Genomic DNA, 15,462 nt, shown 5'->3' on the forward strand with positions numbered 1-15,462 from the left:
GGGGTCCTCTTAAAATCGTTTCATATAAGCGTTGTGGTCCAAAAATAAACGAGCTGTCTCTGCGTTACTGTCAGGGAGGTGTCTCTGTATCGTTTGCGACAGTCAGTCACTCATATTATGATACAGTCTGTTTCTAGCGGAAATGTAACTAATTCAGTAGCAGTAACAATAGCGTTTTCTCTCAGTCAGTTGATTCTTCATATGCATATGAGTGAAGCAGCCTGGATGATTTGTTTATTTTTCAAACACAGTACTTATAATGAGGCGATCTAAAAATCCCCCTATGGGGATTACAATGCAAATAAAAAGTACATGAACCTGTGGATTCATTTGCGCCCTCTACTGATGTTGACGTCAGATTTCGGTGCTCTATGCTCATTAATCAACACGTCAGTTTTCACATCCCTGTAAATGGGCCAGAGTTAGCTATAAGCTAATTTACATCTGTAGTCCCTGAGCAGGCTCTTAAAAATGATAAAACTATCCATACAAAAACACATACAATATACGTTTATGTCCATATTCATACATTTTCCCTTAAAGGGATAGTTCAGATTTTTTGAACTTAAGTTGTATGAAATACTTGCCATTAATATAGTGGTTGCAACTGTATTAATTGATTGCCCGAGTCCCGTGGTGGGAGTTCTGCTCTGGTTTTGGTGAATATTAAGTAGTTCCGGTCATTTTGTGGGGGGCACTGGGGGCCACGCAGTAAAAGTAAATGAATCCACAAAACTAACGTCATTTGTATTGTTGACCTATTTCTAAAATATTAGTGCAACTTCCGTTCTTTTTTTTACCCCTCTATCACACAGAACTATGTTTTTTGTGTCCATATCACTACGCCCAAAAAATAGTTCCATGTGATAGACGGGTCAAAGTTGAACGAAAGTCGCGCTAATATTTTAGAAATAGGTCAACAACACAAATTACGTTCGTTTTGTGGATTAATTTACTTTTACTGCGTGGCCCCAGTGCCCCCCACAAAATGACCGGAACTACTTAATATTGACCAAAACCAGAGCAGAACTCCCACCACGGGACTCGGGCAATCAATTAATACAGTTGCAACCACTATATTAATGGCAAGTATTTCATACAACTTAAGTTCAAAAAATCTGAACTATCCCTTTAACACATTTGGTGCTCGTCTTAGCCCATTCAGGACGGGAACCCCTTTTGGTGTTTTAAGCATTGTTACACTTTAGCTATTGAAAAATAGCAGATCTACAAGCTCATAGCACGGCATCGAGTCTATGAATATATATTCTTTCAGAGCGAACGTTTTTAACTCAAATCTTTGCTTCTGAGGGGTTCCTGGAACAACATATTTTTCAAATGGGGGTCGGTGGCCAATTACCTATCATTTTTGAGGTCCTTGACATGAAATAATGAGCAACACTGATATAGAAACATAGGTATTTCAGAAAACTGTCAGGATTTAGAAGACATGTTTTAAATGTCGACGTTTGATATCGCAGTTTGATATCGCTGTAAGAAAGCTTCGCTGTGTTTCATTTTTGGAATGGCTCCGGTTGTTTTGGACTCTTGCTAGGGCCTCGCCCGCACTGTTTCTGTTTCTCCATAGCCATTAGCTTCTGTATTAGCCGCGGCCTTTGCACACTCTTTTCTCGGAAACTACGCCACTGTCCGAGGTTTTGAACAAACCGGCGACGTTCGGAGGTCATTTCTGATTATCCGGTGATCACGATGGGAACATTGGCGTTTTCTAGAGCAATGATTGGCCTACCTTTAGCTCGCTAGCGTTGAAGCTGTTACTGCTAGCATTGATGCTGTTACTGCTAGCATTGATGCTGTTACTGCTAGCATTGACGCTGTTACTGCTAGCATCAATGCTGTTCCTGCTAGCATCGATGCTGTTACTGCTAGCATCAATGCTGTTACTCCTAGCATCAACGCTGTTACTGCTAGCATCAACGCTGTTACTGCTAGCTTCCAAGATGGCGACAACAGGGCGGCTTCCTAGTACAAAAATGCCCCTGAGCACGTGGCACCCCCCGGCGCTACCCATTTTGTCCACCAGGTGGCAACGTGTTAAAAAAAACCCTGCACTACCCACATGTTTCACACAGATTTAATGTCTTTGCTAAATAGTTACTGTATCGATTTTAAATCATTGAATCGTATCACCATTGCATTGTCAACCATGTATCCTTGCTGGGTATCGTTTCGCTGTTAACTCTTTCAGAGTTTCAAGGATTTCTATATAGTAGGTAGACTTCTCTATGGCATAATGCCGTTTTTGAATGATTTATTGAAAATTCTCTGTTGTGAATGTGTGACAACGAAAGACCTTCAGAGAAAGCTTGACTTGTCTGCTTCCAGGAAAAAAATGGACTGAGTTGATAACATGTTTAGTTTTTGTGTTGGAAGCCATTTAAAAGAGCATGCATTTACACTGGGTAGTGTTTCTAGGACAACAAAAAAAGTTATGCCCGGTTGAAGTTTTATTTTCTAAATACTTTTTTTTCTGCTGGGCGTACATAACCATGCAATATCTCATTTTACAGGGTGAGTTGTCTAGTTCAATTAAAATAAAATAAAAAGTATCTCACATGTACCACTGTAGATAGTTTGCCATCTATAAATAGCATGGTCAGTCATGATTAATCTGACCTATCCAGCTAAAAGTCCCCATAGCTCTGAATTGGAACATCATATAAACTCAATTCTTTTTTTGGGTAAAATTAGACATTCTAACGCACATTTTTATATATACCATGTTTACATAGTCTTACCAGTACCTTGTCTATTCATGCATGTATCTCAAAAACCTGTTATGAAGAAACAGTTTTGATAAAAAACACATCCAAGGACAATGGGCCTCATGCGCCAATAAGTTCCTAACTTTTCCTCTTACATTTCTTCCTAAGTGAATTCCTAAGAGAAGTCCAGTCAGATTCATGAAACGTTCTTAAGTAGGCAGAATTGTTCGTAAGCATGTTCTTATGATGATGAATCCAAATCCTCGTAACTTGAAGGGGTGTGCCAGTTCATTCAAATTATCATAGGTAGACGCCCCACATATCCTAATTAGCATCCTAATTACCATAGGGAACCGCCCCACCAATCCCATATAAGGCATTGGGAATTCACTTTCCTACCTGTGTTCACCCAGGTGGGTGTAGTTTTGCATGACTCCATGGCTGCGTTCGAATTCATTCCCTATGCCCCATATAGTGCACTACTTTGGGGTTCCGCCATTTTGTTATAGTGTCCGAATATGTAGTGAGCATTTTTGCACCCTAATGTAGTGGACTGAAGTATCCCACAATGCACCGGGAATTGTAGGGACCATCCGATGGTCACTACAAAAACACAGCGAAGCAAATCTGCCCCATAATGCATTGCGCAAGCTCGCTCTTGAACGCACATGCACGCGTTTGCGCGCACGTGCGCTGCTTCTGCATGCATGCCTGATGCATGCGCTTATTGCGCTCCAACTCAGAAGAGGCAGAAGTTGAACCAGCGAAAGAAATCAACACAAATGTACTTTTTAAACTTTCGTTTCCCCTCTCTTTTCTTCCCTGGCGGATCTCGAAGCTACAGATCTCGAGACAAATGATCTGTGCATTTATTTGCAATTGTTTTGTTTTATTTATTTATAATAAAACAATTAATTTGCATTTGCAATAGTATTACTAATCTGATTCATTCATATCACCCAGGCCCAGCGCATGACGTTAGGAGAGGAATGAGTTGCTTGCTGTATATAGGCCTTATATTTTAATAGTTTTTGGATTAAGGTTGGTGAGGTTGTAAAGCTATGTGCTAAAGTCCAATATATATTTTGTACATGCATGTGAGACACATTAATTGTGTCTCCGAACATATGTTTTATTAATATTAATTAATTCCTGACATTAAAAAATATATGTTATCTAACATTATTTCATTGAATTGCGCTAAATACATTAAAACTTCATTATGTAGGCAGTAATTTATTGGACTGCTGTTTCTGTTAACGTACGTATTGTAATGTGAGCAGAGCTTGTAAATCGGCTACTTTTGGTAATTCTTTTACCAAAAGTACCCGATCTACAAGCTCACAACACGGACGTCGCGTTGCTTATAGATCGGCTATTTTTGCCGTACCCCCCCCCCCCCCCCCCCAGGATTAGCGGGGGTTCATAATCATGCTGCTGATATTTTCATATTGTCAAGGTGGTGCACTGTTTTCATATTGCTGGATAATGGATATAATATTAATGTATTGATAATAATCATAGGCCTGTTATAGGCATGTTATTTTAAAAGAATAACCTTTTTATCATTTCAGCAGCAGCGTTTTGACTGTTTTTTTTGTAGTCAGTTGATTCTTCATATCCAAATGAGTGAAACGGCCGGGATGATTTGTTTATTTTTCATACAGTTCTTTATGAGGCGATCTGAACCCTATGGGGGATTACAATGCAAAAAAAAGTACATGAACCCGCGGACCTATATCGCCCTCTACCGATATAGAGTCGGTGCTCCCCATACAGGGAGTATTGTCCGAATTAATCACTATTTGAGTCCACTGAGTCTGGATCCCCGTATGGGGAGTAGGGAGTAGGGAACAACCCTAGCAATTCGAACGCAGCCCATGGCCTTGCCTGCAGTCACACCTGTGTGTGATTGCAGCTCACAGGACCTCACACATAGAAATAAAGTTGAGTGAAGTCAAGAATACCTAAACTAAAGTCTAAATATGGTGGAACACCAGACTCCAAACATTACAAATCAATAATACTGTGGAGGTACTGAAGTGAACAGAAATTTTCACATTTTCAATATTTTAATATTTTCAATATTCATGAATGTATTTTATTATTTATCTCACAATAGTCAACTGGGGGGGGGGTTTATGTGGTGGGTATGGTGCGTTTGTTTGGGTTGGGTTGTGAACTCTAAACCAGTGGTTCTCAAACATTTTCATGTCAAGGACCCCCAAATTGACATGCATTCTGCAGACCCCCATATGAAAATATTTTCTGCTAGGGTAATGTTTTGAAGATTTATCAAAATGTTTTGAAAATAGCCGATCTACAAGCTCAAAATGGGCAGTAATGGGACGCGTTTGTGAGCTTGTATATTGGCTATTTTCAAAGTATAAAATGGGATTAAAGTGGTAAAATATTCCATATTTTGCTGTGGACTGCCTGGAACTTCCTCAAGGACCCCTTGAGGTCCTCAGACCAAACTTTGAGCATCATGCAGATGGCGCTGTTTTCCCTTTATGTTTTCAGATTGCACTTAAAAACGAAAAAGGCACCCTCGGAGTGCTCCACAGTGTGCGTAGATTCTGTTCTTACCTACGAACAAATCACAGCTAAGAAAAGATTGAGGGATCCCAAAACCTTCTTAAAAACTTCCTAAGTGGGTCTAAGAACAAATTTCCTCTTAAGAACTTCTTAGGAACGGTTGGCGCATGAGGCCCATTGTTTTGATATGACTTGGTGCCCATGATATGTATCAAAATATAGACTTGAATGTATACTGCATTATAATTTAAAAAAAAGTTCTTACCATCTACTATTACAGAGTAAATCACAGTTGAAACTCGCTTAGTCATATACAATAAACCTCACAATAGTGAACAAAATAGCCATGACAGATCTAACTCATTGTAAAAGCGTCTTTTATTTTTTATGACTACTAACATAATAAAATTATAATAAATATTACAGAAAATAAATAGGCCTACATACAAAACAGTTGTCCCCGAACTCCCCAGTGTCCCCAAACCACTGCATTCCAGTTGTTCTTGACGGTGTGTGTGTGTGTAGGCTAAATAATAATAATAATTTTAAAAAAAAACTGCCCCCCTGAAATGAATGAATCCGGTTCAGTGTCGGAGAACTCCATCGCAGTCTTGACTCTTCGTCTTCATCATCATCCTCCTCATCTGATGTCTAAATATATACAAAATAAACATTTAGCTGTAGTCAGTGCACGCTACTATTACATGGTGTTTGTAGCTGGCTGCTAGTATCACGATAAAATAATAGGCGACGTTAGAATGACACCAATGAGTGCTCGCGGGTATAATATCCAGCACCATCGCGTCGCCACATTCCACTGGCTGTTGGCTAGTTGCTAGCAAACACTGCAGAAATGGTACTGGCTATTGGCCGGGGGGGGACGGGGGGGGGGGGGACGTAGGCTATCTGACATCATCGTCATCATCATCATCACACGGTGACACACTAAACAATGTAACATCATGATTGTATACAATACAATGAATGCGATTATCATGCAAGCTCATATAACTCATGGACAAAATAGATCTACAAGCTCACAACGCGTCGCGCATGTGACCTGTTTGAGCTTGTAGATCATCATAACCGGCTGCTAGTATCACGATAAAATAATAGGCGACGTTAGAATGACACCAATGAGTGCTCGCGGGTATAATATCCAGCACCATCGCGTCGCCACATTCCACTGGCTGTTGGCTAGACAAAATAAATCTACAAGCTCACAACGCGTCGCGCATGTGACCTGTTTGAGCTTGTAGATCATCATGTTTGTTCTCCGTCTTTGTAGACAGTAAAAGGTGCTGGCTAATGGCTGGAGGGGGGGTTAGTGTCGGTCGGTGCAGTACAAATGTATCGTAGCAGGCATGCAGCCATGCACGCATGGCAGTACAATTATTTTATATTGTAGCGTGCCATATAGGCGATCTGATCTGAAGAGTAATGTTCGCTCCTTTTATTTACTGTCTACAAATACGGAGAACAAACATGCATCGTTTACTGAAGCAACGCGTGGTTATGCGCGACGCGTTGTGAGCTTGTAGATTTCTTTTGTCCATGATTTCTGATCACTATAGAAGGGCATTTTCTACAATAAGATTACCTCAAAACATTCCGGGTTGATCGTCTTCTTTCAATGATTTCCCGGTATGGCTCATCGGACGACAATGAGGAGACAATGAGTGGGACTGGAGAAGGCGACTGGGACGCGTATGGATCAATACTACTACCACAAAACTCGCTCAAATAAATATTACTGCTTTCAACTTTTTCTGCTAGAAAATCGCTCGGGCGAGACGGCAAACGGGCTGAACACTGAAAACTATGAAAACTCCCTCCGCCCCCACTGTTTACTGGGGTGTGGGATCAGCTTCCAATGGCAAAGCGTACACGTGTGTCACGTGACACGGGTTTTCTGGGAAATGTAGTTGATATTTATGCTCAATACTCTATACAGAGGTGCGGACCGAATTAATCTATTGGTATTAGTAAAAAAAGAGAACTACGGAAAATCACGTACAAGTCAGACCGGACTAATGCATAACTCCACGTGTTTTCCAGTAGTAGTCTGTCTAAGGGTTAACTCAATCGGTGCCGGGATTTCTTTCAAAATAACAGCTTGGGGGCCGCGCAGATATGGCCGCTTTTACTCTGTAAAGACCCCCCCTTCCAGTCCGGAAAACAAATCGGTGGAATATTTTTTGCTCGCTTACCTCTAACATTACGGTAATCATCGCTGATGATCGCTCGCGTTCATATTTGGAATGAGAGGCAATGTTGAAGTCAGAAATGAAGAGCTTGGTATATCCATCTGGTCAAAACCACGGAGAGCTCCCTAGATTAGCAGATACGAGGCATTATTTCTGTGAACGGCAGCGCGGATGAACGAAGAGCGACGAGTATGGTGGCCTTGGAGTCCAAAATTTCAGAATATTCTTCTCTCGTCAAATGCAAATGCGCTAGGACGTGTACACACGTCCATTGAATCCGCCGGTTGGATTCCCTATGACGTTTCCAGATGTCGTATGGATGGATGTGTTACAATCTAATACATATACTGTATCCTAGAGCCAGCGGTGAAATATCCAAGCTATAAAGTGACACTTTTCCCCTTCAAGAAGATATTTTGTATTTTAATATAATCTACAGTATAAAACACATTATTCGTGAGGTCAGACCATCATGAATATAAAATATTACTTTGGCGACCACCAAATGTATTCTTAAATTTTGTAGCAGTTTTGTAAAGTCTGATTCAACGTGATCGCGACAAATTAAATCATAGGTCATCCTTCTGACGTTTAACCCATTTAGACCTGAGGACGATTCTACAAATGTCTTCTAAATCCTGACAGGTTTCTGAGAAACTCATGTTTCTATATCAGTGGTTCTCAAACATTTTCATGTCAAGGACCCCCACAAATATATGTAATCGGCCGCCGACCCCCATCTGAAAATATGTTGTTCCAGGGACCCCCCCAGGAGCAAAGCTTTTAGTTAAAAACGTTCGCTCTGAAATAATATATATTCCAAATTTGTGCCACATTTTCACGATTTTTCAAAAATAGCAGGTCCTACAAGCTATGAACTTGTAGATCTGCTATTTTTCAATAGCTAAAGTATAACATAATACTTAAAACACCAAAAAGGGGTTCCCCTCCAAAATGGTTTAATAAGGATGACTGAGATATCGCTGCAGTGATGGATGTGCATGTGCATGTAATGCATTAATGGTACAGGAGCTATAAATAGTCACCTTCATACGTAACGTCAGCTGACCGTCCCGTCCCGTCGTGGTGCGGTAAGGGGCGAGCTGTGAAACTGCTCTTCCTCTTTGCTGTTCTCCTCACTGACAGATCTAATGAGTGTTGAAGTGGACCCTAGCATCAACATACAAATGTATCTTTACAGGGCCACTTCACCCCTTTTGATCTTATTTCAACAAATTAACTGCTCTGAATGTTTATTCATGTCAAGGACCCCAAATATATATATATGACATTGGCCGCCGAGCCCCATCTGAAAATATGTTGTTCCAGGGACCCTCCCAGTAGCAAAGACTCATATTCAAAGATTTCAGGCACATATTCACGATTTTTCAAAAATAGCAGACCTACAAGCTCATAGATCTGCTATTTTTCAACAGCTAAAGTACAACATAAGGCTTAAAACACCAAAAGGGGTTCCCGCCCAAAATGGGTTAATTCAGTTTCAGCTTCACCTAGCTGATGGCTGGCTGTAATGATATGATGATAAACATTTCTCTGCTGTCCCAGACACTGCATTTGTGTGTACGTCCACCACCTACCTATTTTGTTGTCCCCAGGACAATGGGACAATACCAAAATGTCGAGCACTGGGGCCTTCCTGTCCAATCTTGAACTATTGAAGTTGGTACTGTGTGGGGGCGAAGCCACTCGAATCACAACGTGGCGTTCAGCTGCACTTAGTGTGTTGCCGTCGCTCGTTGTGTCCTCTATTTGCTCATATCGACCGAGTAGGACGCTATACAATTGATTTGAATAGCCAGAGGTGTACAAGAGAATTGTAAATGCACGTTTAGAGCGATCAATGCATGCTCAAGGACTATAACCTTTACCCGTCATCGCTGCAAATTGTGTTCTTCTTTTAATATTTTGTAGTGCCAGGAGTAGTAAGAGAAACCTATGATGGGCCTGGATGGGCCTTATGTTGCCTTATATACGGTAGTTAATTAAATGGTATGGTAATTAAATGGCATGGTCACATATTATGCTAATAACTCAAATTTCCCACGGGAGTTGAATTTCAATCTTTTGCTATTAGACACCTTTAGAAACACATTGGTGAAGAAATTTCTTGGTAACAATTTAGTTCCCAGATTTTGTCAAATACCTGATAATGTCCTTACTAAGGTGTGCCCCTGACTTAATAATGCCTTTTGATCCTCAGGTTCTATACCCTGCTGGTGCTTTCCACCGCTCTGTTTGGGAAGCCTCCGTTCAAGAATGTCATCGTCAACGGGCTGGTGCTGGCCAGGTTAGTGGCTTCACTTCACCTTTTAGCTCTACTGTAGGGCGGCGGTGGCTCAGGGGTAGAGTGGCTGGATGGTAACCGCAAGGTTGCCAGCTCAAACCCGGGCTCCCCCAGAGTTGGTGTCGAAGTGTCCTTGAGCAAGACACTGAACCCCTAATTGATTTCTGATGTGCTGGTTGGTGCCTTGCATTGGTTTCCGCCACCATTGGTGTATGAATGTGTGTGTGTTAATGGGTGAATGTAATCACAATCTCTGTAAAGCACCTTGGATAAAGGTGCTACAGTATATAAATGCACCATTTACCCTTCCTCCCTCCCCCCACTCTAATTATTTCAGTCTTCTTTCATACATGTTTATCTTTATTGATGAGATTTTGATATTCTTCTACAGCATATCTCTGCTGTCCGGGGGAAGAAGCCACCTCCAACTCCTCAAAAAAAAAAAAACATATATTTTGAAAACAATTCAATATTGCCTCATCAAAGTCGGTGTTGTGACTTTATTGTCAATTACTTGCATGAGAGGTGGAGAGAGGTGGTCGTTTTGTAACCAACGTAAAGGGTGTTCAATAAGCACTGATTTATGGAAAGAAATTCAATTTAAAAAAAACCTCATAAATGGAGTTGGGTAGTTTCCTTCCTGACGGCAATGGAATTGTGTTACCTCTCCTCCCAGTGGTGGAAAAAGTACTCAATTGTTTTACTTAAGTAAAAGTACCAATACCAGAACTACTTTGTTACAAGTAAAAGTACTCATATTGCAGAATATCCCATTTCACAAGTAGCCTATCTACAAGCTCACAATGCGTCACGTTGCGAGGACTTGCGGCGCATATGAGCTTGTACATCGGCTATTTTCAAATGGCCGAAATGTATAGGGTTGAAGTGGTTAATGTATGTTTTCTAATCAAAATTTTAATCGCCAAAGTAACTAGTAACTAAAGTTTTCAAATAATTGTAGTGAAGTAAAAGTATTGGAAATTGGAAATACTCCAGTAAAGTACAAATACCTCAAAATTGTACTTAAGTACAGTACTTAAAGGAGCATTCAGTGATTTCACTTATTTCAAATATCACTTATCTTTTCTTATTTTTTGGATAATCCTCCCTACTATAAAGTGTGCTGACCATATAAGGAGTTCCTCCCTGTCCCCAGTGAACCCCTGGGGTCAAAAAAACCCTAGTTTCGGTTTGGGCTTTGGATGGCAAAGCTTTCATCCAATCAGGATGAGAGGGGCCTTCCTCCAATCATGATCGAGTGGGGCAGGCCTTGGTGCACGTGCTGTTGGTCTGTTGTACTTCCCCCACTGTAGAGCGTGTGCATGTACACATCTTGTTACCGGGGCGGACTGGGTGGTTTTCCATATCAACCAAATCACTGAATGCTCCTTTAAGTAAAATTACTTAGTTACTTAGTTACTTTCCACCACTGCTTTCTCCTCCTGGAACCATATCGCCTTATCTCCTCTCCTCTCTCCTTATCACTGTGTAATCTCCCCATGGTCATTTTCCCTCTTTTCTTTTATCATTTCATTTTCCTAGATCCATCTATTCAGCACCCCCCCCTCCCCCCACCCTGTTTGTATTTGTTGTGTGTTTAATCACTTCAATCAGTTTCCGTGGTCATGCTGTGTCCAACCGTGTCTCTTAACGCCCCGTAGTGTTGCCCCCCCCCCAACCCCTGCAGGGTCAAACAACCCCCACCCACCACTCTTCTATCTAGCCAGCACGCTCCCAGGCCTGGTGACCTGGAAGAACGACTTGGCTTGTTTTGAATTCCAAATGCGTGCGTGCGTCTCATCCATGTGTGTTTTCATCCCTGCAGCGATGGACAGAAAATGAGCAAGCGCAAGAAGAACTACCCAGATCCTGGTCTTGTAGTGAAGAGCTATGGAGCAGATGCCCTCAGGTCAGAGCTGTGTGTGTGTGTGTGTGTGTGTGTGTGTGTGTGTGTGTGTGTGTGTGTGTGTGTGTGTGTGTGTGTGTGTGTGTGTGTGTGTGTGTGTGTGTGTGTGTGTGTGTGTGTGTGTGTGTGTGTGTGTGTGTGTGTGTGTGTGTGTGTGTGTGTGTGTGTGTGTGTGTGTGTGTGTGTGTGTGTGTGTGTTTGTGTGTGTGTGTGTGTGTGTGTGTGTGTGGGGGCGCTTTACCCGTGCGCACGCGTGTGTGTGTGCGCGGGCATTTGTGGGCACTTTGCCCATAGAGATTTCCATAGATTAGGAGTTATTCAGCTTTTTAGTCAGCCTGTATAATGGGAGGTGAACGGCAGCGCGGGTGCGTGATCCGTTCTAGGATCACTAACGAAGGAAAGGTTTGAAAAAATAAATAAAAGTTAAAGTCTAACTCATGTTGATTAGGTGATGTAATGGTGATGTAAAACAAACAATAAATTATCTTTATTGTTAACGGCATTTAATGACGTAGTTTTTCCCTTCATTGTCAATGGCGTTATTATAAACCTCTATATAGGATGGGCTAGCGCCCCTCAAAAACAAACACACGAGGCTCTCACCCGACATTGCCGCTCATATCATCATGGTGGTGGGAGGGACTGGGAGACACTCCAGATCTCGACGGATACCTGTGCTTTCAGCGGATACGACCCTCCTAGTGGCACATGCTCATTTCTCTCTTCCCAATACATATTCTGCAGTGGCCCGAGGCCATAGGGGTGGCGTGGCCATATGGCTTAACCCATTGATACCTGAGGCTGAATCTGGGAACGCCTTCTAGGGCCTGACCTAAGGTTTCTGAAAACCTTCAAATTGTGATTCATTATTTTTTTAAATAGTTATGTTTTTTCAAAAATAGCAGACCTACAAGTTCATAGCGCGCCACTCGGTGGCGCGCTATGAGCTTGTAGATCTGCTATTTTTCAATAGCTAAATTATAACAATAGCTGATGAGACACAGAGAGAGCGCCGGCATCAAGGGTAGAACAACGTATAGGTTGCACCAGGCATCAATGGGTTAATGAATAAAGCACCACTTGCACCATATGCTCCGAACACACTGATGCAGACATTTCAGGAGAGCGGTGTCCCGGTTTTGCCTGGAAGGCGTCAATGTGCAATATCCCCGTGCTAAATACAGTACATAAACAGTAGAGTGCGTTGCATAAGCATTTGGACAGCATTACACTTTTTTTTTTTGTTGAGGGGAGGGCCTCGATATTCTCCTTGTATTCAATATAACATTCAGTTAGGACGGTGGACCCCCCCCTTCTGTGCCATGTCCTGCTTATTACATGGTGAACAAATTCAATAATTTGAAACGGAATATTGATTTTTTTTTTTATAGATTTCATATAGCCCATAAGCTTCTACTTCCATAGCAACGTAAAGAGGCAGAACGGGATGCCTTTTCTTTTTTGGACCAATCAGAAGAAACATTGGTCTTTGTATAGATGACATAATTTCATGGGTATTCTTACGTTTTCTTCTCAGTAGACGTATTATGTTCGGCAATTTTGTGCCGTGGTTCCATTGATTCATGCGCCCAGCTTCAGCTCATGGTCAATTCATGACCTGAATTGAAGAGTGTTCAGGTTCAGGGTTAATACTGCTATTTATTTCTCCCCTCTCTCTTCCTTGAAGAACCTTTAATTAAAAGCTTGCCCTAGAGCAGGGGTAGGCAACCCTAGGCACCAGTGCCTTAGGCACCAAGGATGGTGATCACTGGCACACTGGTATGTGTGTGTGTGTGAGAGAGCATTTTTGATGTCCCTCACATTTGTATGCAAATTACATAGTGTAAATAATTCTACATTCATTAAAACTCTGAACTCTGACTTTGGAGGGAGTCTGGGAGAGAATCGAGGTCATTGTTTTGAGTCTAATGATCATTATAACAATGTAAAACATGTAAAAGGCTATTGTAGCGCTGTCTGTTGCTACTGTGGGTTCCTCTCAGTCACGTGGAATGACAGACGGCTTGATGCAGGTTCACTCATGTATTGGTTCCACACACACTTAAACATAACATGAATACTTAGTGACAAATAAAGTCAGCCCAGCCGTGCTGGGAACATTGCCTGCCACGCAGATTGTAGTTCAGTTGGTCTTCTCTTGCACTCTCTGCTCTCTGTGTGTGTCTTCAGTCTGTGTGGCCAAGCCCCGCGCCCAACACTCTACTAAATAGAGATCAACCTCGTTAGTCACAATCACAAACACCTGCCATTCAAAAACCCTGACACGCAGTGTCAGGGTTTTTCCCTGACACGGAAGTTTTTCCTTCTTTATAAATATTTTCTTTCACGTTGTTATAATGATCATTAGACTCAGGGCAATAACAGAGTTCAGTTTTAATTAATGTAGATGCAGGATGTAATTTACACACAAATGTGAGGGACTTGAATTTATACCGGCACAAAATAACTGCCTTTTCCTAGCAATTACTGTGCAGATAACCTGTGGTGCAACAAACAACAAAGCATTACCGCCGCCCTCCAGGCAACGTGCCACACATTCTGAGATCTGTTTCCCGCCTGGGTCGCATGCCAGTATCTCTTAAAACCCTTGAACTACCGTTGGCGGTTTTGACGTAGTGAATTAATTACTCCAGACCTCCCTATAATCAGGGGGATTTGTTTTAAATTATTTAGCACCTTTTAGCATTTCTTGCTAACGGCCGATGTCCTCCGCCTAAAACCGTCCGAAATCAATCGCGTGCACGCTCGCACACACGGTCAGTATGTGCATAGCTGCTCAAAATGAGATATTCGGGTCTTGATTAGAGCTTAATTTGACTTGGATATGAAAATAAACAATGATTGCATGGGACCGGGGACAGATCACTGTGTAACACAGAAAGATAGCGGATGTTGACACCTGTTTAACCGGAAACGACGACACCAGATTCGGTCAATATCGGCATAATGGTGAAGTTACCACCACACTCAGGACTGGGTGTCTAATACTATATGCTTGCCCCGTTAAAATGAGATATATTGTATATATCAAGGATTCTTCTATTGGCATTAAAATGATGAATACAAAATATGAATAGTGCAGGTAGAAGGCACAATCCACTGTTAATTAGGGTGGCCATAAGAGGGTTAATGAAGTGCTACTCTCAGTGGCAACATTGAACTCTCTAAACTCCCATCCCTGCTCCTTATTGAGCCCCCCCCCCCACCCCACACACACACACACACACTCAAACTTGAACTCTCGTCAAGTGAACGAGGGCAACTAGGGCAAGCTCAGCTTGGCAAGGTTTACGCTAACTACTGCCCGGCTTCCATATTTCACTATATGCTCTCCAAAGACACTCCACAGCCTCAACTCATTCAGACATCCGCGCACACACGTACACGCACACACACACACTGTCTGTCTGTCTCTCTGTCTAACCAGTGTTGTTTTTGGCAGCACATTTTGATTTTAGTTTTAGTCACATTTTAGTCATCTGGAATGTTTTAGTGTTTGTCTAGTTTTAGTCGACTAAATATCACAAGATTGTAGTCGACTAAATCTACAGTTGATTTAGTCGACTAAAATGCATTATGGGCTTGATGCCGCCGTAATGACTGATTTTACAGTCATAGCCGATCTACAAGCTCACGCGTCGCAAGCATAGCTTGTAGATTGGCTATTTTCACCATGCAACCAATATTGTAAAGACTTATACTAGATCTCTTGTCCACTAGTCCCTTCCTAACATTTAGTCTAGTTTTTATCCTTTGACA

General features: G+C 41.8%; 1 protein-coding gene across 1 annotated transcript in view; it reads left to right on the forward strand.

Annotated features, from left to right (window-relative positions):
* Window positions 1–15,462, forward strand: part of iars1 (isoleucyl-tRNA synthetase 1) — a 133,029-nt gene that overhangs the window by 67,073 nt on the left and 50,494 nt on the right. The window contains exons 17-18 of the mRNA XM_079510400.1: window positions 9,693–9,779; window positions 11,602–11,685. Of these exons, the coding sequence (XP_079366526.1) occupies window positions 9,693–9,779; window positions 11,602–11,685 (171 nt within the window). The remainder of the gene's footprint in view (window positions 1–9,692; window positions 9,780–11,601; window positions 11,686–15,462) is intronic.

This window comes from Electrona antarctica (genome assembly GCF_951216825.1).
Source record: "Electrona antarctica genome assembly, chromosome: 9".
In the NCBI taxonomy this organism is placed as follows: Eukaryota; Metazoa; Chordata; class Actinopteri; order Myctophiformes; family Myctophidae; genus Electrona; species Electrona antarctica.